Source organism: Pelodiscus sinensis, chromosome 1, assembly GCF_049634645.1.
Source record: "Pelodiscus sinensis isolate JC-2024 chromosome 1, ASM4963464v1, whole genome shotgun sequence".
In the NCBI taxonomy this organism is placed as follows: Eukaryota; Metazoa; Chordata; order Testudines; family Trionychidae; genus Pelodiscus; species Pelodiscus sinensis.
In genome coordinates this window covers 7,674,458-7,696,555 of record NC_134711.1, presented here as the reverse complement: position 1 = coordinate 7,696,555, position 22,098 = coordinate 7,674,458, and the positions used below count along the sequence as shown (strand labels likewise).

Here is a 22,098-nt window from a genome sequence, read left to right as displayed (position 1 = left end):
TTTTTGGAATAGCCATTAATCCGAAATAACTTGGCTATGTAGACACACCTTTAGAATGAGTATGTGCGCTGCCACAAGTACCGCCTAGCTCTTGTATTGACGGCCCCTTTTTGTGGATACAGATGCGGATACAAATTTTGTATCTGCGAAGGACTCTAGAGACATAGCTCAGCCTTGCTTTTTAGGACATATCCGTGCAGTGCACAGCTGTGGCTGTAGGGAGTTAAAGGCTGCCATGTATATAAATAAAATGAAGGATTATTTGGAACAGCCTGGCCCTAGCTTGAGAATGAGACAGGAATCCCTTTATGGCTCTGGCCCTCCAGCATGGAGTCATGGCTGAGAGGCATTGTCAGTTTAAATAGAAAGTGAAACAGATTATCAGTTGTCAACTGGAAAATCCACTTGCTGTGCAGCAGCAGTCCAAAAAGCAAACAATGTTGGGAATCATTAGGAAAGGGATAGAGAATAAGACAAAATATTATATTGCCTCTGTCTAAAACCATGGTACGCCCCATCTCGAATACGGGGTGCAGTTGTGGTTGCATCATCGTCTATTGGAATTGGGAAAGGTCAGCAAAAGACAGTGATTAGGGGGTGAAATGGCTGACAGATTAAAAAGACTTGACTTTAGCTTGGAAAAAACAAATAAGGCAGGATGTGTTAGAGGTCTATGGGATTGTGACTGATGTAAAAAAGCAAGGAAGGAAGTGTGGTTTACTCATAACTAAGGATAAGATTTTTTTTTTTTTTGTCCTGCACAAAAATGAAAAATTCACGGAAGCCAGGACCTGTCCTTTTTATTAAAAATATCCCTGAGAAAATGGGGATCCGCGTGTCCTTGCGCTGCCTGAAGCGGAGTGGTTGCACAGGGGCTATAAGAAATGCCTGCAGCAGCGGGGAGCTATGGGGTGCCCCTGTTGTCCATGGCAACCAGGACTCCACTGTCCCTGGGAGCTTGGGAGTTCTGCTATCTTCAGATGCCTGGGAGGAGAGGGATCCTCACTGTTTGTAGCGGCTGGAAGTGATGGGCACTGACAGGTGGCGGGGTGTACAATAGTTATCTGCTCCCATGGGTGGAGAGGAACCCTGCAATTCCTGAACTCTACAGGCTGAAGACATAGAGGCAGCTGGAAGTCATGGATTCTATAGCTTCAAGAATGTCTATCACTAAATTTGTAGCCTTACTTGGAACACGAGAGCTAGGGGGTCACTTTCTGTATTTGGCAGAAAGTTTAAAACAAATATGAGGAAGACTTTTTTCACTCCAGTCAGTCAACCTATGGAACTCCTTGCCAGAGGATTTTGTGAAGGCCAAGACATTAACATGGTTCAAAAAATAGCTAGATAAATTCATGGAGGTTAGGTCCATCAATGGATATTAGCCAGGATGAATCGGAATAGTGTCCCTAGCCTCTGTCAAAAGCTGGAAATGAGTCACAGGATGGATCACTTTGTGGTTACCTGTTCCCTCTGGGGCACCTGGCATTGGCCACTGTTGGAACATTTGGTCTGACCCAGCATGACTGCTCTTACGTTCTTAAATCTTCCATGCCTACGGTGGAAGTACACTGACAGACACCATTTGAGGGTCAGGCCCGTTGTCTGTAAAATTATTCTCCTGTATGGAAGATTTGGTTAAAAAACAACCCTCACCCGTAGTTCGTTCGTGTTCTCTCTCTGTCACTCTGAGCACTTGGTTTTCTGTGCCCCCTGCCTCATCATTCCCTTTCAGATGCCCATGTGCTAGCCCAGTATGGCAACAATAGTGTTTCTGGGTTTAATGCTGTAGGGGGATTGTGATGAGGATTAGGCATTCCTGGAGGCCAGCTGAGCCAATTAACCTAGTAGAAGGACTAGTTGACTAGCTGATAAGCAAATGTTTATTGGATAGGCAACATGCTAGTAGAGTAGTCACTTCCTCCCCCCACCCCTGCCGCAGCCTCTGTCCGAAAGGGGCAGCAAGGGGGGGGGGGAAGACGAGGGGTCCTTCAAAGCAATAGCACTGCTAGCAGCCTGGGGCCAGACCCCGGGCTCCACAATGTGCTGCTGCGTTGAAATGCTGCGTGCAGCCCGGGGCCAGCTGGGGTGTCCCCAGGCAGCACGTGGCGTTTCAAAGCGTCAGCGCCGCGTGGAGCCTGGGATCAGCAGGGGACTCCTGCGCTGACCCTGTGCTGCTGTTTTGAAACACCACGGAGAGCCCAGCATCAGGGTGCAAGTGGCATTTCAAAGCGGCGGTGCCGCATGGAGCCCAGGATTAGCTGGAGTCCCCAGCTGATCTTGGGCTCCATGTGGCACTTTCACCTTAGAAGTACTGTTGCTATGCTTCAAAGGTGGAATCGTCCTATTGACTAATCGAATAGTCAATGCAAAATGCATCAACTATTCAATTAGTTAATATTTAACATCCTTAGTGGAGGAAAGCCCTAATTAGAGGAAGAGGGGGAGGCTATAGAAAGCTGGGAAGCTGGCTGCAGGAGGGGGCTCTTGCAGGGAAGTAGGCCACAGTCATTCCTGGAGTGGAAGGAGTTGGAGTTGGAGGTTGGCAAAGTTGGAGCAGAGGGATGCCAGATGGTAGGGAAAAGGCCCAGGGAAATAGCAGCGAATAGTAGGATTATATAGGGACTGACTCAGTGGTGTGGTCAGAAGGGTGGGCAGGCAATGGTGTGTTGAAGGACCCACTGGCTAAGAGACTCCAGCCCCTGGGGTCCATGTGCAGGAAGGGTTTGCCCCCCTCTGCCCGGTGCTTCAGCCCAGGAGTGGGGCTTGAGTGCAGGTTCTGCTCCATGGCTGGAGCGCCAGGCAGGTGGATGGAGTCGGGTGAGCCCTCAACCCTGCTCCCCGGCTACAGGACCGGGTGGGCGGATGCAGTGGGACCAGCCCTCCATCCCATTCCCTGGTGGAGCAGGGTTAGTCTCCCTGTCCTGACTCCATGCTGCAGCACTGGGTGGGCTGATGGAGCACTCCACCCTGCTGCCAGCTGGCGTGCAGAGCAGGCTGGTGGAGTGGGGCAGGTGCTGAGGCATAAGGCTGGGAAGGGGGGAGTCTGCAGGGGTGAGCCTGGATGCAATGTGGGTGGCTCATGGCCCACACATGGCTATGCTGTGACTACTTATCAGGTCCCTGGGCTGGAAGGTGGATCTGGATTTCTCTGCCAGTCTGTACGAAGTGGCCCTGGTGTTGGAGATGCCAGCCAGTGGGTCTGGACTTGAAATTCCTCGGAAGGGAGGACCTGAGTGACCTGGCCAGAGAGCCAAGCCACGAAGAGGAAACTGCAGGTCTGAATGTGAGCAGGAGCCACAGAGGAAGGCAGGATAAAGAAAAAACACTGCCACAGGAAGAGTGAGAGCCTTGAGGGATGACCCACAGGATCTGCCACTCATAGTGAGTGGGCCTTATGACTCGACTCAATGCAATCTTAAACATTGGAAGCATACTTGCAATTTGGTAGCAGGTTTAAAACAAAGAAATATTTCATTAAACAGCTTAGTCAACCTGTGGAACTCCTTGCCAGAGGATATTGTGAAGTCCAAGACAGCAACAGGGTTCAAAAAAAGTTAAATTCGTGGACCATCTATGGCTGAGCCAGAGTGGGAAGGGATGGTGTCCCTAGCTTCTGTTTGTCAGAAGCTGGGAAGGGGTGAGAGGATGGATCACTTGATTGCCTGTTCTGTTCATTCCTTCTGGGGCACCTGGCATTGGCCAGTGTTGGAAGACAGGATGCTGGGCTAGATGAACCTTTGGTCTGACTCACTATGGCCATTCTTATGTTTGATTTGTGACCATGTCCCTTTAATGCAAGCAGTCTCCCTCCTTGTCCCAACCAAAAGAAAAAAAAGCCAAGTTTTAAACAAAAGAATGTTTATTGACAAATACATGGTGTCTTCAAAATATATTTTGTAGGAAAATGCAAGAATTATAATCTCTACAATCCAGTTGCTCAGTAACTTCCAGTGTAAATCAGACTCCTGTCCCTGTGAGATGCCACTACACAGCACGCAGAATTGCTGTCTTGTGTTCATGTGAAACATTCAACAACAAAATAGCCACTTTAAACATGTATTTTCCCTCCCCATGGTCTGTTTTGGGTATGAACTTGTGGTGGTGGTAATAATATAACCCTACTGTCAGCTGGACCGTAGCATATAACTATGAGCATAAAATATGCATTATTTACACTTTCCTTCTATGATTCTTAAAATAGAAGTTTTGCAAGAACTTTAGTCTTACCAAAATGTAAAAGTAACGATCTCTTTGTACAGTGTGTCTATGTTAAAGCTAGTGGTTTGGGGAGGATTTTCAGTTTTTGTTTGTTTGTTTTTTGGTCTCACGCACACAATTATAGCTACATGATACTAAGAAGTTTTAAGGCCAAAGATGCGCAAAGCTGCATTTTCTAGTTCCCTTATTTACCTAGCTGACTTTGAAGAACATTATCTCCTTGGCATCACTTCCCATTCTTCATAGGGAATCTTTATTTTAAGAGAGGGAGGGAAATAAAATGTTTTTTTTTTTTTGTTTAAAGCTACCTGTAGTTTAAAAACACGGTGTTTGGAACAATAAATAAATTTCACATTTCCCATTCATCCATTCAGTTGCTGCTTGTTGAGCAATCGTGTTGGCTCTGAATAAGACCTGTAACATCACAGTATCGGGTCCCCAACCTTTACAGGATTCTTCCAATCTGTAATATGAGGTCCTTGGACCCAGTTCAGCAAAGCAGTTAAGTACAGTAGATACTTGATTTCAAGAGGACTTAAGTATGCGCTTAAAGCTGAGAACTGCTTTCCAAGCGCAAGGAATGTGTCTTTGACCTTGCCGCCTCTAACATAGACATGTATATTTAAAAAACAAAACAAAAAACACCCCAATGTGCCTAACTGTATGGCTTTCCCCTGGGGTAAAACCGAGATGTTAGACACACAGTGAAGGCACTCAGTTACTCTGTGATGAGCATGATAAAAGCACATATGCAGAGTAGAAGTAAGTTGAGCCGGATTTGCTGAGTAGGAGCCTTTATGGAGCTCTCTTGCAACTCATGATTTCTTGGCATATATAAGCAGACTCTCGATATTATGTAAAAGGGCAGGGGCGCAAGCTGGCAAATGGATGGGTTGTCCCCTAGAACAATTGTGAATCAAAATGGTTCTGAAATGTATCGGAAAGACTGAGGCCAGTTCCGTAAGGCTTTTTGTAACACTCAGCAGCTGGGGCCTGTTTCAACCTGGAAACAAAGCTGTGTGTTTCGAAGCAACAGTATGCTTCAGAGGCGGTCCCTTGGGCAGTGTTGGTCAGATATCAGCACCCTGCTTCACCCTGGCATGCAGAAGGGAGTCCCTGGGCCCGCCAGACTCTTCACTGGCAGGCTCCTGGTGGCGAGTAAGTTCCCGGAATGCTCAAATCCGTCCTTCGTGTTCAGATTCTCCGCCCCCGGTCAGGCTAAGCAGCACTTGCCTGGGAGAGTTGTTCCGGGGGGGGGGGGGGGGGGGGGAGGAGCTGCTCACACACCACTGGACTCTGCACCTTTGCTTTATTTCTTCCCCCCCCCTCCCAAAGTCATTGCCCCTCAAGCAGCCTAAGGCAGCATGCTGTGGTTGGCTGAGCCTCATGGTGTGTTTGGGCCAAGGTTTCCTAGCCAGGGCTAGAACCTAGGGCTCCGGGACCCTTGTCGAATACCCTGTCTTTGAATTAAGGAGGCTACTTTAATTGTTCATGTCTTGGGGTCGCACTGGTGAGGATTAAGTTAAAGGGACACCATCCACTTGAGCCTATTTCTAAAGGAAGGTTAAAGTCACTTGTTACCACTTCACCTGCCCACGTGACTGCAGCCTCGCCATCCAGTTCCTCTCTTTTAAAATGTTTTCTCTACTGCTGCTGTGTTAAGACTCTCAAAAAACAAGAGCGGCTGCTTGCACCGGCCCATGAACCAAGCCAACAAATCGAAATGGCAGAAGCAAAATAATTCTCTTAGCTTAGCTCCCGTGGGGGGGCCTCAGCAGAAGGGGTGGGGCTGAGGGAGACTCCCCACTGCCCATGTGCAATCCTGGTGTGTGTTAATGCTAACGACGTGGTGCCCCCTCCCGTGGCAGGGCTGTGTACAGCAGCTTAACTTGGCTACTGCCCCCAAGCGAATGACGCTCCTCCTTTTGCTCAGGCTTTAGATCCACTGGTCCCTGGGTCAAACCCTGCCCGTGACCCAAGCCAAGGCAACACTTTGGTGGTGGCAACGCTTAGAAGTGCTCGGTGGTGTCCAGCCACGAGGGTGAGCAGCGCTCTGTGTTGGTGTGAGTGACACTGGGCTCTGCTCACAGCGAGAATGACTGTGGAATTGAAGGGCAGCAATCCAGATCAATGCCTCGGGACTTCCAGGGTGGCGGCTATATAAGAAGGTGGCTTTTGCTTCATGCGTCCTTCCCTGCTGCAAACGCTCGCTAACCTGTTTGTAATGTATAAACCAGACTCGCGCCCCCTCTCCCATTGCTTTGGGGTTGAATTCACAGCTGCCTTTTCATCTGCACAATATTGCTCGGCACGCAGTGTGCCTAAGCACGTTCCCGCTGGCTGTATACACGCCTGAGTTTCTGGGAGCTTGCTACGCAGAGGAGTCAGCCCCCGAGGCCAATGCCCCCTCATCTTTCCCATGCTACGGGGCGGAATACATGTATGTGCACCAAGGCATGTGTGAATGTGCACCACCACTAGAAACACACATCTAGCTGTGGGTGCTCTGCTGATCAGCTGGGGGCATTGGACTCCTGCATGGCTGCCCAGGGAACATTGCCCTAGGCCCAATTATGCACAGGCAGGAGCAGAGTGTAACCACCCTGATCTATAATACTGAGGTGCAACCTACAGAGGAGACAGGCCCTGCATGTTTTGATCCGTGTGACTAGGCGGGACAGATCAAAGGAATATTGCATGCTGGGAGATGTAGTCTCCACACTTGTTTATCCCTCCTTTTACCCAGCGCCAGGACCCCTGCACTGCTTAGGTGACTGGTGAGTTCTCTGGGCCTTCAGCGAACCCTGCTGGCTTGTGTGAAGTTGCTGGCGTCCTAACATAATTGAGATGCTGAGCTGTAAAGCAGAGTTTGAACTGGCATCTCCCCAGGCTCCTTTGTGGATAAATCTTTGGGATGTGCACAGAACAGTGGGGCTTTTAAAGAGAAAGGTCAAAATCCAGCCCCGGCATTGCCGCTGAAGTAGAAATGTCTTCGGAGTGCCTGCAGCTCCATCCGTCGGCAGGCTGACATGCTTTTAAAGAAGAAACGCTAAAGGGGCCATTCAAATGTACCAGTAATATCAGCCTGGTTTGCGAGGTAAAACCAGTAAAAACGGAGGGAGCTGTCTGCATGCAAGCGAGAATTTGACCCACGGGCTTCTCTTTGCGCTTGTATTAAGGCTTTCACTGTGGCTAACCCCGTTTTTAAGACACTATCCTGCGTGCACACATCTGAGGTGTTGAATTTTGCATCTCGTGTCACATATTAGACATTCGATCCAAGGTGCTTTTTCTAGCTGAGACTGATGCAAGATCCATTCGTCTTTCCTGCCTGTGAAGCTTATTTATTTCAACAGGGTGTGTGGACTGGCAGAAACGTTCCAACACCAACTGGATCCGGAGAGGAGATTGGGAGACTGTCTCCCGCAATGAAGCCAGCTCTTGCTTAGCCTGATTTCTGAGTTCTCTTCTCTGCAGTGTGGCGGCGCTTTCTGATGCCACAAAATGCTGCCAAAAGTGGGGCTAGGAAGCCAAATTTCACTCAGCCCAGCTCTAACTTTGGCACCGACTTGAGGTTCCCAGGTCCATGGGGCCCTGCTGCATTTCTTTGCGTGTAGCACAGGGTGCATAGCTATTGTGTATTGCAGCGGTCCAGTATGGTCTGCCAAAGGGTCTTGCTCTGTTGCCTTCTAATCCTGCACGTGCTCAGCAGTAAAACACACGTCCTTACAGCAAATGAGCAGCTCTTAGCTGAAGAGAGATGCGATTACTGCCCACCGGGGGGCAGGTGCGCTCAGAGCATCTGGAATTGCTCTGAGCTGCAGGTGTGACTTTATGCCCCTCCCCAAAAGAGCAGGTGATGCTCTGGAGTGGGAGCTATGGGGGCCTTCCCTGTTCTGCTGCATGGCACAGACTTTCGCTTGTTCTCTGCCCAGCACTAGCCCTGGCCTTGCACAATGAGTTTGAATCCTTCCTTTACCATCCTGCGTTCTCGTCAGAGCTGCATCCCCAAGCCTGCCTGCGCACCGGCCAGCCGAGGCGGCAGGTTCCTATTTGACCGCTCTTAGGTGCCTTTTTAGCATCAGCGAGGAACTTCGGGACCGACTTTGTCACTGGCTGGCTGGAATGACTAGAGTCCTGCTGCCGACGCAGATCCCGCAGAGGAGCCTTCCTGGGCACCTCCCTCACCACGTAGGCTTGGGAATTGTATTTGATGGGTAAAGACTGTGCAGGTACCCCCTGCTCAGCCTGTTTGTGGACACAACATCAGCCCGGAATGAAATAACTCTGCTTCCATTGGCGGAGGGAAGACACTACGGGGTCTGAAAAACGCTGAATTTTAAAGGCTTGAGAAGGCAACGTCTACCTGCGGTGGTTAACGAAAGCCATCAGAACTGCAGCCTTAAGACTGCCCCTGCCTTGAAGGAAGGGTGCAACTTCCACAGGACCTTGGCAGCGGTCAGTGGAATTCACCCTGCAGGCCAGGAACGTGCACGGGGGACAGATGGAATATTAAGGCGCAGGAGGGGTTGCTGGGGAAAGCATTTTCCAAAGGGATTCCAGGGAGATTTCGCAAATGATTTGGGATGAGGGCAGCAGCTGCTCTTCCTCTTTCCTCCTGTGGCTAACGGGCACTTCTAGAACGCTTCTCTGCACATAGCAAAGGGGGAGCACGCGCACGACGTCTTTCAGAATGGACCCCGAATCCCCTGACCACGCTCCTCTGTGCTCTCCCCACTGGAGGACGCTGCTCCCCCTGAGGTGATGGAAGCGGAACCCCCTGGGGGTCTGACATGCAAGTGAGCCGTGACGGGGAAAGAACCCACAGGAGACAGAGGCTGGTAACGTACTGGAAGGGCCAATCCTGCACTGGCAGCAGGCAACGTGCATGGCGGCCGATCGAGGAGCTGAGGGAAAACGTGTTACAGCAGATCGCTAGCCTTTTGCCTCTCGCCCTCCCGTCCCGCATAGCGCCCTCTGCCATGGCACATCCGCTACGAAACTAACTCCACTTCTGGAATAGCTCGGGAGGCGACAGCCACTTCTATTCTGTACGCAGGGTTCAGCCCAGTGGGAGGAAAGGGGGGGGGGGGGCTGACCACTCTGCCCTTCCCATTGTGCTAGGTCCCAGCTAGATGGAAGGGGTCCCAGCATGGAAAAGGCTGAGGGGCCCTACAAGAGGCCTTCTGTCCCTTTCCTTCTGTGACTGGCAGCAGCTGAACTTTCTTGTGTCCTCTGGCCATTACTTAACTCCCAGCACCCTCCCTCTAGAGAAGAAAAAAAACCAATCTCGTCTGGAATAGGTTCGGATTTACCAAGGTTTAGCAGGCCAGAGCAAACTCCAGTCCTGTCCAGGCACCTCTGTGTCTCCGTGCTCCGCATGACGGCACTTGTGGCTCTAATCATCCTGGGGTTTTTGTTTTGCTTTTTTGGTTTTTTTTTTTTAGATTTTAATGTGGCTTATAAATGCGTGTCCTCTTCCTCCAGATCCTCTTTCGTGAGGTTGTCCATGGGGACAATCCAGCTGTCTCCCAGCTCCCCGTTCAGGTTCACCTTCTTCTCCTGCATCTCGGAGGGGGTCTCCATCACCTCCAGGGTGGGGTTGTCATGGTAACCGTTCTCCATGGTCTGGAGCTCTTCCGTCAGTCGTTGCTGGAAGGGGACAAGGAAATGACAACAGCAATCTGTGGTGAGCACTACGGCAGCGGTTTTCAAACTTATTTTCTCGTGACCTAGTTGAAGAAAATTGTTGATGCCCACGACCCAACGTGATTTGGCTGTTCCCTCCCTCTGGGGCATCTGGCATTGGCCCCTGTGGGCAGACAGGACACTGGGCTAGATGGACCTTTGGTCTGACCCAGCCTGGCCGTTCTTATGAGGGCAGAGCTAGTGCTCAGGGCAGGGGCAGTACCCAGAGCCCTGTGTGCTTTTACACCACCACCACCTAGGAGCTGTGCCTGCTGCCGGCTGCTTCTGGGGCGCAGCGCAGTCTTAGCACCCCCACTGCTCATCTGATCCCCCTGCACAAGGAACCCCAGTGCCTGACTTGCCACCACCCAGCCCTGGGTCATGACCTGTCGTTTGAGAACCCTGCCCTAGAGCGTGGTGGATCTGCGGATAAATATGCATCATTTCCCAGCAGTCAACCTTATCCTCAGAGCATCTAGCCACACTGCACAGCTGTCTCGTAACCAGGCAGCTCGACTAGCTGGGGCGCAACAAACAAAAGGAAGTTTTTCTTCATGCAGCGCACAGGCAACCTGTGGAACTCCTTGCCAGAGGATGTTGTGAAGACCAGGGCTTTAACAGGATTCAAAAAGGATCTAGATACATTCATGGCAGTTAGGTCCGCCAATGGCTGAGCCAGGTTAGGTAGAAATGGTGTCCCTAGCCTGTGTTTGTCAGAGGCTGGGAATGAGGGACAGGAGAGGGATCACGTGATGGCTACCAGATCTGTTTGCTCTCTCTGGGCTGGATGGACCTTTGGTCTGACCCAATATGGCCGTGCTAGTGTTCTTACCCAGTCCCCATGATGATGGCAGTGTGAGCGAGCGGCGCTGCAGCCCCATGAGCTGGATTGAAACTCTGTCCACACGCATTTGGGCCAGTCGGAGGGGCAGGGCCAAACCCAAGGGGGGCAGAGAGCCCAAGCCAAATCCAGCCAGCCCCCCCGCATCCCCCCCGTGAGGTGAGGGTTAGGCAGGACACAACCCCACTGGGGGTGCACAGCAGGCGCAAAACTACCCTCAGGTTATTACTGGCCATGGCAGGCCCTAAATATTTGCAAATGGGTCCTGAGCCCCCGAAGGTTGAGAATCACTCGAGTTTTAAGGCCAGAAGGGAGCCTCAGCCTATCTGATCTGTATAGCCCAGGCCTCCACACCAAGCCCAACAACCAGCATCACACTGCAATACCCCAGCCCTCTGGTGCCTACAGGGCTGTGCCCTGTGGCCAGAGGTCAGGAGGGATAGAGATAAGCCACGGGCAGAGAATTGCCACCACTACCTTCTCCCATCTGCTCCCCTCAGCCCACGTCTGTTTGAAACTCCACCCTGCATCTGAGCAGCCTCCAGGGCTCCAAAGCGGGGCCCTGGTCTGTTCCGGTCCAAACACAGCTTCCCCTTCACCCTACTGTTAATCTCCAATCTAGTGTGGGGTCTGGTCCGTTTCCTCAGGGCTTGACACGCAGGCTGAGGAGGGAGGGCCTCCATCTCCAGGCAGGCTGCTGCCGCTTCCTGTTGGGTGGGTGACTGCAGCTTTCCTCTCCCCTTTGAATATTTATGATCTATTAAGTAAGCTTGGAAGGAAATTTGGGGCTGGGGTGACAACTGGCTCTGGGCTAGCAAGGACCTGCCGATGGGACGGGGCGGCCATGTGGGCCTGTGCCCATTTGTGTGCTGCTGTTGTACAGCGAAGGCCTCAAATGTGTTTGCAGGGGAAGGATCATGCACTTGTCTCTTGCTTTAGAAGTTCTGGCCTCATCTGCCCCCGGAAGACACCTGTGGTGACGGGAGAGGAAGAGGCTGAGCAGCACGCGAAGGTTTTGCTCTGAGGTAGCTGCGCTGATGGAAAGCCCCCGAGGCAGGCTGCGCCCTGAGCTTACGGGCAGTGGTTTGGAAGAGGAGGGGCAGCTGCAGCAGCCGGAGCTGTTGCTCACACTGGTGAAGTTGTGCTGTGTTGAAAACATCCTCCCCAGGGAGGCTTTCTAAGTCAGGGTGTTCTAAAACCTTTGCTTTTGTCCCTGGTGGGAGCATGTGTCTGTGGCTGTGAGAGAGCGAGAGCAACCTGACCCTTCAGCAACCTGATCCCGCAGCTGCTCAGGAGAAATTCAAATTACCCCCCCTTCCCCAGCCCACTAGCAAAGCACCCACAGGGAGGTTCTGTTTCATTTGGTGGTGCACATTGTACATGCCTCAGTGTACAGGGAATATTTATTCCCCACATAGATGGAAATGATTTAGAGGGCGCTTTAGATATGAGTGTGCTGAACTGTGGTTGGATTCCCAGCGGCTGGGTATCTATGCAGCAGTGAAAGAAGATACCAGGAACTAGAGATGTAAAATTCTGTTCATTTACCCGTTAAACATCACTGGCTGGGTGGTACTGGAGTGGCCCCTGCCTGCCTCATGCCTGGGCCTACTGCAGATAGAGGGTAGAGGGGAAGCTGCTCCTTCCCCCCCATTGGTTAACAAGACCTGGTAAGCATCACCTGTTACGCATGATCTCAACCGGTTAACCTTTCACATCCCTACCTGGAACCTACATGTAACGTTTCTGCCTGGAAATGTATTTAAACCTTTGACAATAGCCAACACTGAGCATTGGGAACTTATAGTGGGGCTAGTGTCACTCCCTGCTCCTCTTCTCCTCCCCTCCCCCCCCCCCCCCAGCAAGTTGCCAAGTTGTTGTTTCATGTGAACCCCTCACAGAGCAAGAAGGGTGAGAGAAAAATTTAAACTCTAGCTCTGTCCACCTAGCACACCATGGCCCTAGCTAGTATATCAACACAAATAACTGTCAAATCAGCCCTTAAAAAAAAAAAAAAAAAGTTAATTTCAAGTTGACGGTGTCCCTTTAACAGCCCTGAGTGACTAAAAGTAAAATAGACCTGAGACCAACCTGTCTTTTCATGCCTGATCACAGAAGTGGGGCGGTGCTGTGTGTAGGAAGTTGGTATTACAGCTGTTCCGTGATCTCCAGGACTCTTCAGCTCGCACCATTCATCAGTCCAGGGGTCGCTATGGCCTGGTCTACGCTACACAATTAGGTCAATGCAAGCCTGCTTGTGTCCACCTTGTGGTATGCTTCAAATTGGTTTTGAAACTGAGGCTACGTCTACACTCCCAACACGGCAACGCAACCTTTGTAGCACATCAGTGTACATCCTCACTACAGTGATGGGAAGGCCCCTCCCCATTGTAAATCGTCCCCTCTCCCAAGGGGGTAGTTAGGTTGATGGAAGAATTCTTCTGTCAACCTATGGCACTCAACCCTGTGGATTTTTTTGCACCTCACTTTTCAGGATGGCCCAGCCCTGAGAGATCACCTGCTATAGACATTCCAAAGCCAGCTGTACACAGGATTCTAATTCTCTGACAGCCTGAGGGCATTGTGGGGTTTAACTCATGAAGGCCTCCTGTGGCTTTGACCTGTTGCAGGCTTCTGGCATATGACATTGTCAAATTCCTCCACCTTCGCCTCCAACCTTCTATGAGTAGCAGCTGGAGCTGTGTCTAAGCTTCAGGATCAGTGAGCTTGGGGGTCTTTTTGCTCTTTAGACTGACGCTACCTGTTGCCTTTATCTAGCCCTGCCTCTGCACAGGCAGCACAAAGGGATTTCCCTAGCAGTGCTAAACTAACGGGTTCGATTGCTGCCGCCGCAAAACCTCCCAGCTCTTTGCTCTGAAGTGTGTAGCACCTGCGCCCTCCTGTGGATATCAGCTCTCTGTGCAAATCCCCTCTGCCCTCCATGCAGCCCAGCAGAGCTAGCCAGGGGCTAGCAGGAGTAAATCAGTGCAGATCTTAGGCCGATATTCAGATCCGAAGGGAGCCTTTAGCCTGCTAATCCTGGGGAAAGTCAAAGGGACCTGCACAAGACGTGTGTACGCTACCCTGCCAACTTAGCCCCTTGCAAACTCTACAGCTCTGCTCACAGTAGCCTGACCTGTCAGCGTCCCTGGGGCCCCGAAGGGCTTTATTGCAGGAGTTCCGTGCCTGGCTTTGACCCATCGCTACGTTCTGAGATGCCAGATGATTTGAATGCCGGCTCAGGGCAGGCAGCCAAGCTGCCGGTCCTTTTGAAAACACAGCCCTTTGGGCTAAGTGCGTAATGGCCAGCCCTGTGCTCGTTCTCCAAGTTTGGGGGCAGACCTGAGGACAAAACTTGCTGGCACCTTAGAAATGTTGGGTGTGAGGGAAATGTCATCCCACCTTCTCCGTATCCTCTCTCGGCCAGAGAGGAGGATTAAGTCTGGCACAGGAAAGGTTAAGAAATGGTGGGTGCAAGGACAGATTGTTCCGTAACTTGATTTCACGGGAGGGGGGGGAGAGAGGGATGTCTGTGTTCCAGCTGGTTGAAAAATGCCAATTGTTTTTCACAGGAAACTTTAAAACTCCGCATAGCTTTCTTTCAAAAAAGTAAGTGGTGGGGGAGGGGGTTCCCCTTCAAAAAAAAAAATGCCAGGAGAAATTTTTTTTCGGGGGAGGGGAGGAACCCTCCCCAATTCAAAATATATCAAAAAACCTGATTTTGATAACCACATTTTTATCCAAAAAAATGCGTTTTTGCTTTTCTCTCAGGCAGCTGGTGTTTCGCTGCCAACAGAGTGACTCTCCAAACGCATCTTCTGTGCTCAGCGAAAAGCGGTTTGATGGAAACTAGGTTTCCGGGGGGGGGGGAGGGGGGGAACAATTCTCACCAGCTCTTGCCTGTCTGATAGAAGGGGAGGGGGACTGCTCCATATCAGTCCTTCTAACCCAGCCACGCTCACAGGGCCGATCTTCCACCCCCGGCACGACCCCAAGGAATTCGGGACAGCTGGCAGTGTCTGATCTGAGGACCACCCCTCTGGTTGTGGCAGTGGTACATGGCCGTTACCCTGCCATGCTGCTCCCCCCCAAGCCTTTAACCAAAACGTAGAGGGTGGGGGGGCATGTAACGAGAGGCCCGGACGGGTGCATGGAGGATGGGCGCTGCTTACCTGATCCTTCCTATGGGCAATCCGCTGGTGGCAGCAGCCGTAGATGGCCGCGATGAGCAGCAGGGTGCAGGCCATGCACACGATGGTGATGACTAAGGGCATGCTGAGCCGGTCCTCATTATCCTCCTCCAGGCGCATGTGGGCGTAGGTGACATTGCTGATGCCAACCTGCCAAAGGAAGGGTGGGTGAAGGGAAGGGCCAAGGGGCTGATCCAGCACCATACGGGTGCCTTTTGCTTGGCGTCGGGCCTGCGCTGACCGGCCCCCTGTCCCTCCCTATGCCCCGCGGTGGTTTTATGACGCAGCCAGTGGCCCCGCTCCTGCCTCCTCCCTACAGCTGGGGCTCCAGGCAGCGTGCACAGTAGGACAGAGGGGTGTCCAAGAACAAGCACAGGGGGAATAAGCGGCCATCCCCCTGTTCCTATCCCCCACTGCTCTGGGCAGCTGGGAGCGGGCCCGCTTAGTCATAAGCTAGAGCCCTTTGGAAACAGAGAGGTCGACTGGGCCTAGGGTTACCAGATGCTTTCAAAAAAACACCGGACGTGCTTGCTCTCAGAGCGGGGCAGCCAGGAGAAGAGTGGGGCTGGCTGGGGGGAGCGGGCTGGCTAGGGGAGATTGGCAGAGGAGAACTGGCTGGCGGGCAGCAGGGCTGGTGGGGGAGGGGAATGACGGGGGGGAGCAGGGCTGGTGGGGGACGGGAATGAGGGGGGAACTGGCCGGTGGGCAGTGGGGCTGGCTCGGGTGCACATGAATCCCGGGGTGCTGCCTGTCCCGCACACGGTCCCAGCGGGGTGCACAGGCGAGTCCAGCCCTGAGGATTTCATCCCGCCCTCACACTCTACCGCGTACTGCCTGGCTGATAGACACACTGGCGCAGTACGCCACGGCAAACGGATACTCCCAATAATAAAACATACCTAATCAGAAAACCCTGGACATTTCTACGTCCGGTATTTTCTCAATGTGTTTCCCAGACAGAAAGCGCAAATACCGGATTGTCCGGTTCAAAACCGGACACCTGGCAAACCTCCCGGGGGCAGTGGGGCTCTCCATTACCCTCCATCCTAGAGCTGCTCCCAGAGGACTAGGCCCTGAGCAGCCTTTGCTCAAAGCCGCCCCCCAAGAACAGGAAATGGGGCTGGGCGGGGGAGGAGAGACGAACCTTCTGCAACTCTTCCTTTTTGGTCCCCAGCAGTTCAAACAGCTCCTTGGGCACAGTGTGGGCTGGGGGGAGAAACGAGCCAGAGGTGAAGGGCAGCCCCTGCCTGCCTGCCCCACGTGGGTCTCAGGCCCCTCAGCGCTACAGCTCAGCCTCTTCCTCACACACGAGGAAGCGGGGCCGGGCGGTGACTGAACGGCACCTCCCCCGTCCCTGCGCGACCCACTGGACCGGTGTCGCTCAGCCATGCCTCAGGCCTCTGCCACGCCCCCCCACTACAATTCGTGGGCAGTGGGACGCTGCCTAATCGCCTTTCTGCGTGGCGGGCTTGGTAGACGTGAGCTCAAGGTGGCCACGTGGCTGGCTCTGCTTTGCCTCTCCCCTGTGTGCTGCACCAGATGGGTTCAAAGGACCATCTGCTCTGGCCCATTTTGGTGCCAGAGCTTCTCGGGCTGGCTGCATCCCGGCGTGTGGCGCTCCGCCACCACCGCTGCAGGGTGTTATAGCAACAGCCCGCGAAGAAGGAGCAAGCCTGCAGCTTTGTTTGTGCAGCCGGTTCGGGCCCTACGGCCCGTGGACACAGCCCTGTCCCGTAAGCAGCCAATGTTTCAACCTAAGCAGGCCTGGGGGGAAGAAATGGCTTCTGCCAAGCAGCATGCACCCAAATCTCCCAGCAGGTGGGGCGGCTGGTGAGGTAACAGTGCAGCTAAGGGGAGGAGGAAGGTAGCTACGGGAGATGCTACGGCAGTTTTCCACTCTCTCTCCCTCATGAGCTCCCTGGCTGGGGCTGGTCCCGGCAGCTCTCGCTGGCCCCAGGCCTTGCTCTCAGCGCTCCACCTCCTCGGTGGTCAGAGCAAGAGCTTCCCGCAGGGGGACCAGCTATGGAATAACCTGCCCCATGGGGAAATCGCTTCCTGGCAGTGAGCATTTGGCTTCTGCCCTGGAGCAAGCGCCCTCTGGCTTGTCCTGCTGCTCTGAACAGGGGCTGTCAGTTCCTGGCCCCCAGGAGATGCGAGGGAAGCTCACGCCCAGGCCCTGGTCCGCTGGGGGCAGGGTCACCACAGAAACATGTGCAGCCAGGACCGAAACCTGCCCCTTCCTGCCATCCACCTGGCACCTGACCTTAGCTGGATTTGAACCAGGGTCCTTGACGTGAGAGCGCATGGCTCTGCTTCTCTGCTGAGCAGGGCCCTAAGTGATATGGGGGGAGGGGCATGCTGGGCCCAGAAGGGGCAGCGCCTTGGATGAAAAGGGCAGGGGGGGGACCAGCCCTCCACCCTACCCACACCATGCCAGGTTGGCCTCTGCTGGCCATTTAAAGTGCCCGGATCCCTGGCCCCTTTGAAATCACCAGGCCCCAGCGGGCGACTGTCACCCCCTGTCGGCAGCCCTGCTTCCGAACCTCCAGCGGGTGCGGCCTGCGCGCCGTTTCCTTGGTGCTACGTTCCAGGGAGTTGTGACCCTAGTGGAAGCTGACCCGGCTCTCCTGAGCCACCCAGCAACAGTCTGTCGCCCTTGGGAACACGCAGCCCCAAAGCAGCCAAAGTCCCTGGTCAGGCGAATTACACAGCTCCAGGATGCCCACCGGGCTTCTCCTCTGCTTCCTGAGGATGACGACAGGGGCACCTGGACTCTTCCTCTCGCACATCCCCCTCCTGCTCCAGTGGTGGAGTCGTGGCTGGGCGGGGGGCCAAAAGGGCTCTGTCTACACGTCTTCTTGTGTGAGTAATATGCAAATGAGGCTAAACGTGGAATCTCGCTGAGCTTCATTTGCATCCTGAATGAGCCGCCATTTTTGTCAGAAGAGGCTCTTGCACAAGGAGGAGCGTCTACACTGCCCCTTCTTGCGCAAGAGGGTTTTTCTTGCGCAAGAAGGGGCAGTGTAGACGCTCCTCCTTGTGCAAGAGCCTCTTCTGAAAAAAATGGTGGCTCATTAGGCATGCAAATGAGACTTGCCGATATTCCATGTTTGGCCTCATTTGCATATTACTCACGCAAGAAGCTGTGAGTGTAGACACAGCCAAACAGGGACTAGTGGTTGAGCTGTGACTGGGGCAGGGGCTGGAGCCAGGGGTGGAATGGAACTGGCAGTAGAGCGGGCCTCATTGGCACCCCTTCCCCATCTCCCGATGGGGGCTAGACCTGCCCCGCCATGCCCCCCAGCATTCCTCCATACTCCGGGGCAGACACACCCTGGCAGTTTCGGCACCACTGGCTTAAAGGGTCTTTATCAGTGCTACTCCCCTGCCCCTCCCTGCACAGTCACTGTGTGAAGAGCGGCACTCACTTTGCACGGACACGTCGAGCACAGCGATCTGGTGGGAGGGGGCCGGGGCAGTAGCCACGCGCACGACGCAGCTGTCTCGGCTCCGGTTGAATGTGGCCTTCGCAGCTGTGCAGAGGATGGTGTGCAGGGTCTCGTTGATGGGGCTGGCCTGCAGGGACGGAAAGCACACGTCAGCCAAGCCAGTACCTATGCCAGCGGCCAATCTCCCAGCGCGGGCCAGCTCCAATCCAACCCTGCACTGTGATGAACTAGCCAGGGGCAGGTGTGTACATCTCAGCAACACCCCCGCATGAATTGGCCAAGTTGTGGATGGCCTCAAGAGACAGTGACCAACCCTCTTGGCCCAGCCGTGGTACTGCCAGGCCAGGAGTGGAGGTGTTGCTATGGCGACAATGGTGGTGGAGGAGCGGCATTATAAGCGACCTGAGTGAGACGGATTAAATCCAGCCAGGCCTCCTTTTCAGAGTCCCTGCACGTCTTCAGTCCTTCAAGCGTTTCTCCACCCAAGCCTTGCTGGCTTTGGCCTCGCAACACCCCTGAGAGGCAGGACAGAGCCAGTATTCCCAATGCACGGATGGGAATGAGGCCCAGAGAGGTTGTGACTTGTCCACTGTCACAGGGGATGTTTGTGGCCCACCAAGACATGAACCCAGGTTTCCCAAGCCCCATGCTCAAGCCCTTGCTGCTAAGCCTGCTGCCACTGTATTGAAAAAATACAGTCGGTGGCTTGCGCTGAAGATGCTAGAATGGCAGCAAACGTTTCCTGGTTGGGGAGCGGGGTTGCTGCCTAGAGGGTGCGTATGACAGAGCTACCCCTTGGCAACGAACACCCTGTTCTTGGCAACCCCCTGCCCAGACCTGACAAACTCACTACACCAAACCCGTCTCCCCAGGTATTTACGCGTAGGGGCGTGTCCTGGCTCTGGAGCCAGACTCACGCCGCGATGGACGTAGACTGACTGCGGTGTTGCTATTGCACGCAGGCGGGACGGCCAGGCTGTGAAAGTTAGTCCCGGGGGTGGGAGGCGGGAATGTATCTGGGCAAATGGCAGCTGCCACCCCTCTCCGCTCAGCCAGCCAGTGCAGCTTCAGGGGGGCTATGTGACCCCTGTGCCACCCCAAACCCAGCAGTGCCCCCTCCCAAAAACGTACTTGAGCTGAAAAGGCCCTTTCTAGCAGGCCTGGGCTGGGATTAACTCCTTCAACGCCGGGGAGGAGTCTGACCCGCTCCCCCTCCTTCCCCTAAAGAAACCTCTTGGGGAGCAGGGTTGTTCTTACAAACTGGCACCTGGTTCCGGCACCGCCAGCCAGCTCAGCAAGCGCCTGACCTGCAGAGTGAGGACCTGGGGGGGGGGGAGGGGGAACCTCCTTTGGGAGCTAGGAAAGGGTGTGGCCCCATGTTTGCGTGTGCATGATGTTGTGTTCCATGGACACCACTGGCTTCCCCTGCGTTGCTGCTAGCCGCTGCTTGGTTCGGTCCTAACGACACGGTTTCATGACCCGGGCTGGGTGGTTGGGGGGGGGGCGGGGAATTAGGGTGGCATGGGGGGGTCCCACCAGCCCTTTGGGCAGCAGGGATGTCTGCAGAGGCCAGCTTGAGGGGCTGCTGGTGCCAGGGGCCCCCTGCACACACATGGGAGGCAAGGCGACCGGGAGGCCTCCCAAGAAACATCTGTGTTGCCTCTTTTTCCAGAGCCAAGGGCTAACCTGAGCAAGGGACCTGGGGCAATCCTCCCTACTGCAGGCCCCATCCCTGCTCCATTCCTCCCACAAGCCCTGCCCCTGCATCCTCCCCCGAGCAACGCGGCCTGGAGCATTGCAAGGGGCTCGGCGCGGCGGCAACCTCCCCCGGCCCACTCACTGCAGCAACGGGCACTGGAGCGGTGTCATGATTATGAGGGTAGGCCAGCAGCCTGGGGAATAAGGGGTTAACTACACCTAGCCAGGTGGAGTGACCAGTAGCAATGTAGGTGGGACTTTCAAACTGGGACAAAGGAATTTGGGTTTTTTCCCTTTCTCCCTTTTGTCTCTCTGGGTGTCCTCTGCAGCTACAGAGAGGGACAAGCATGTCTCTCTCTCCAAGGCACCATTCTTCATTTTCTGTACGTAGGGTAAGGTTTAGGGAGTTTCGTTAGGCTTTATTGTTTTAAGGGTTGGGTATGGGATCTGAGATCTGGCACTGCTTAAGAGATGTTTGGCTTTTCTTTTTAACTAAGTTCTAGCCCATGGTGTAACTCCTGCATGAGTATATTTTGTCACCTTTCCATCTGATCCTTATGCCTGCAACAGGAATATTGTTGTAATAATAAAAATTTTCTCTTTTAACCTGGCAGTGGTTACTTGTGTGTCCTGATTTTTATAATAGGGGTGAGATTTTTCCAAATGATCTTTCCCCTAAGCTCGTTATTAATATTTGGGTGGTGGCAGTGGAAGTTTTATTCCCAAAATCTAGGTTTTTAAGATTTTGGGGGAAGTTTTATACCAAAGCCTGGTAGATAAGACTTTGGGGTACACTTGCTGGCCCCCCCACTTCTGCATTTATCATGCCAGAGTGGGGAAGGAGCCATGCCAAGCAGCTCAGCAACCTGCACCTGCCACCCGCCTGGCCCGCTGCGGCCTGTGCCTCTGTGGCAGCGGGACGTGGCGCACACTGGAATCCTGCAGGTCCTGTCCATAGGCCAGCTGGTGCGGGGCCCCCAAAAGTGCAGCCTCTCTGAACCCTCCAATGGACTGGCTGGCTCTGCAGATGCCACCTCCAGCTTCTGCAGCGCCGCAATGGTTCACCCTGGCTGTCTCCCTCCCCACAGAGAGATGGGGCCTGCCTGAGGGCTGCCAGGCTCCAAAGCACCAGCTCGTGGAGCAGCGATGCTACCTCAGCCAGGGACTGTTCTCCCCTGCGCCAGACCCCGACCCCCCCACCCCCGACTGCACCTGCGGGGTGCGCCGGGAAAAGGCTCCACGAGCAGCCGTCCTGGCTGTGGGCTCCAGCGTCTTCCCCCCCCCCCCCACTCTCCCCGGCCAGGAAGCGTCGCGGAGTCGTTTCTTTAGCACAAGCCAACGCCGCTTGGCTGCGTGCTTCGCCGGGGCAGCCTTATCTGAGGGACGCAGCTTCTGGCATTACAGGAATCGCAACTCCCCGGGGGAGGGCGGGAAGCAGGAGGAGGCAGATCGCAGGGCCGGCGGGAGAGGCTTTTATGGCTAAGGCTGAAGCAGGCCGGGGATAGGATGCGCTGGGGTGTGGACAGGGCAGTTTAAACAGGGCCCTGTGAGCGAGCAGGCCAGAAGGACGAAGTCCCGGAGGCGAGCAGTGTCCGTTCAGCACCCAACAGGAATTTGTGAGCAAAGGGCTGGCCTTGTGACACTTTGCGTAAATGCTGTATGGCTAACCGGTGCACGGCCGTGCCAGGCCAGAGACACCCCCCCCCCCACCACCACCACCATTCCTGACTGGGGGAGGAGGGAGCCTGCCCTGTATCCCATACTATAACTCACAGCGCCATCAGTCCCTGCCCTTGGACTCCTCAGCAGGCGCCTCCATGAGCCTGTGCGCAGTGTGGAACCCAGGTGGGTAGATTCTGGGGCGTGGCGCCAGGTGAAAAGGGGTGCACAGGCCCTACCAGAAAGGTGCCTGGCACAGATGGGGAATGGACCCCGGAGGAGAGCAGGGGTGGATGCCCGGGAGCTGCCGGAATGGCACTGAGCCGGGGGAGCAGAGCCTTGGGAAGAAGGG

At 54.2% G+C, this 22,098-nt stretch overlaps 1 protein-coding gene across 2 annotated transcripts in view; it reads right to left on the bottom strand.

Annotated features, from left to right (window-relative positions):
* Positions 1–4,313: 4,313 nt before the first annotated feature.
* Positions 4,314–22,098, bottom strand: part of PODXL (podocalyxin like) — a 91,080-nt gene continuing 73,295 nt past the window's right edge. The window contains exons 5-9 of one of the 2 annotated variants that reach the window (XM_006120348.2): positions 18,369–18,516; positions 16,085–16,146; positions 14,923–15,090; positions 12,842–12,977; positions 4,314–9,873 (exon numbers count right to left, since the gene is read on the bottom strand). In XM_006120348.2, the coding sequence (XP_006120410.2) occupies positions 9,827–9,873; positions 12,842–12,977; positions 14,923–15,090; positions 16,085–16,146; positions 18,369–18,516 (561 nt within the window). In that variant the 3' untranslated portion in view covers positions 4,314–9,826. The remainder of the gene's footprint in view (positions 9,874–12,841; positions 12,978–14,922; positions 15,091–16,084; positions 16,147–18,368; positions 18,517–22,098) is intronic. The other variant, XM_006120347.2, reaches the window with a different exon arrangement.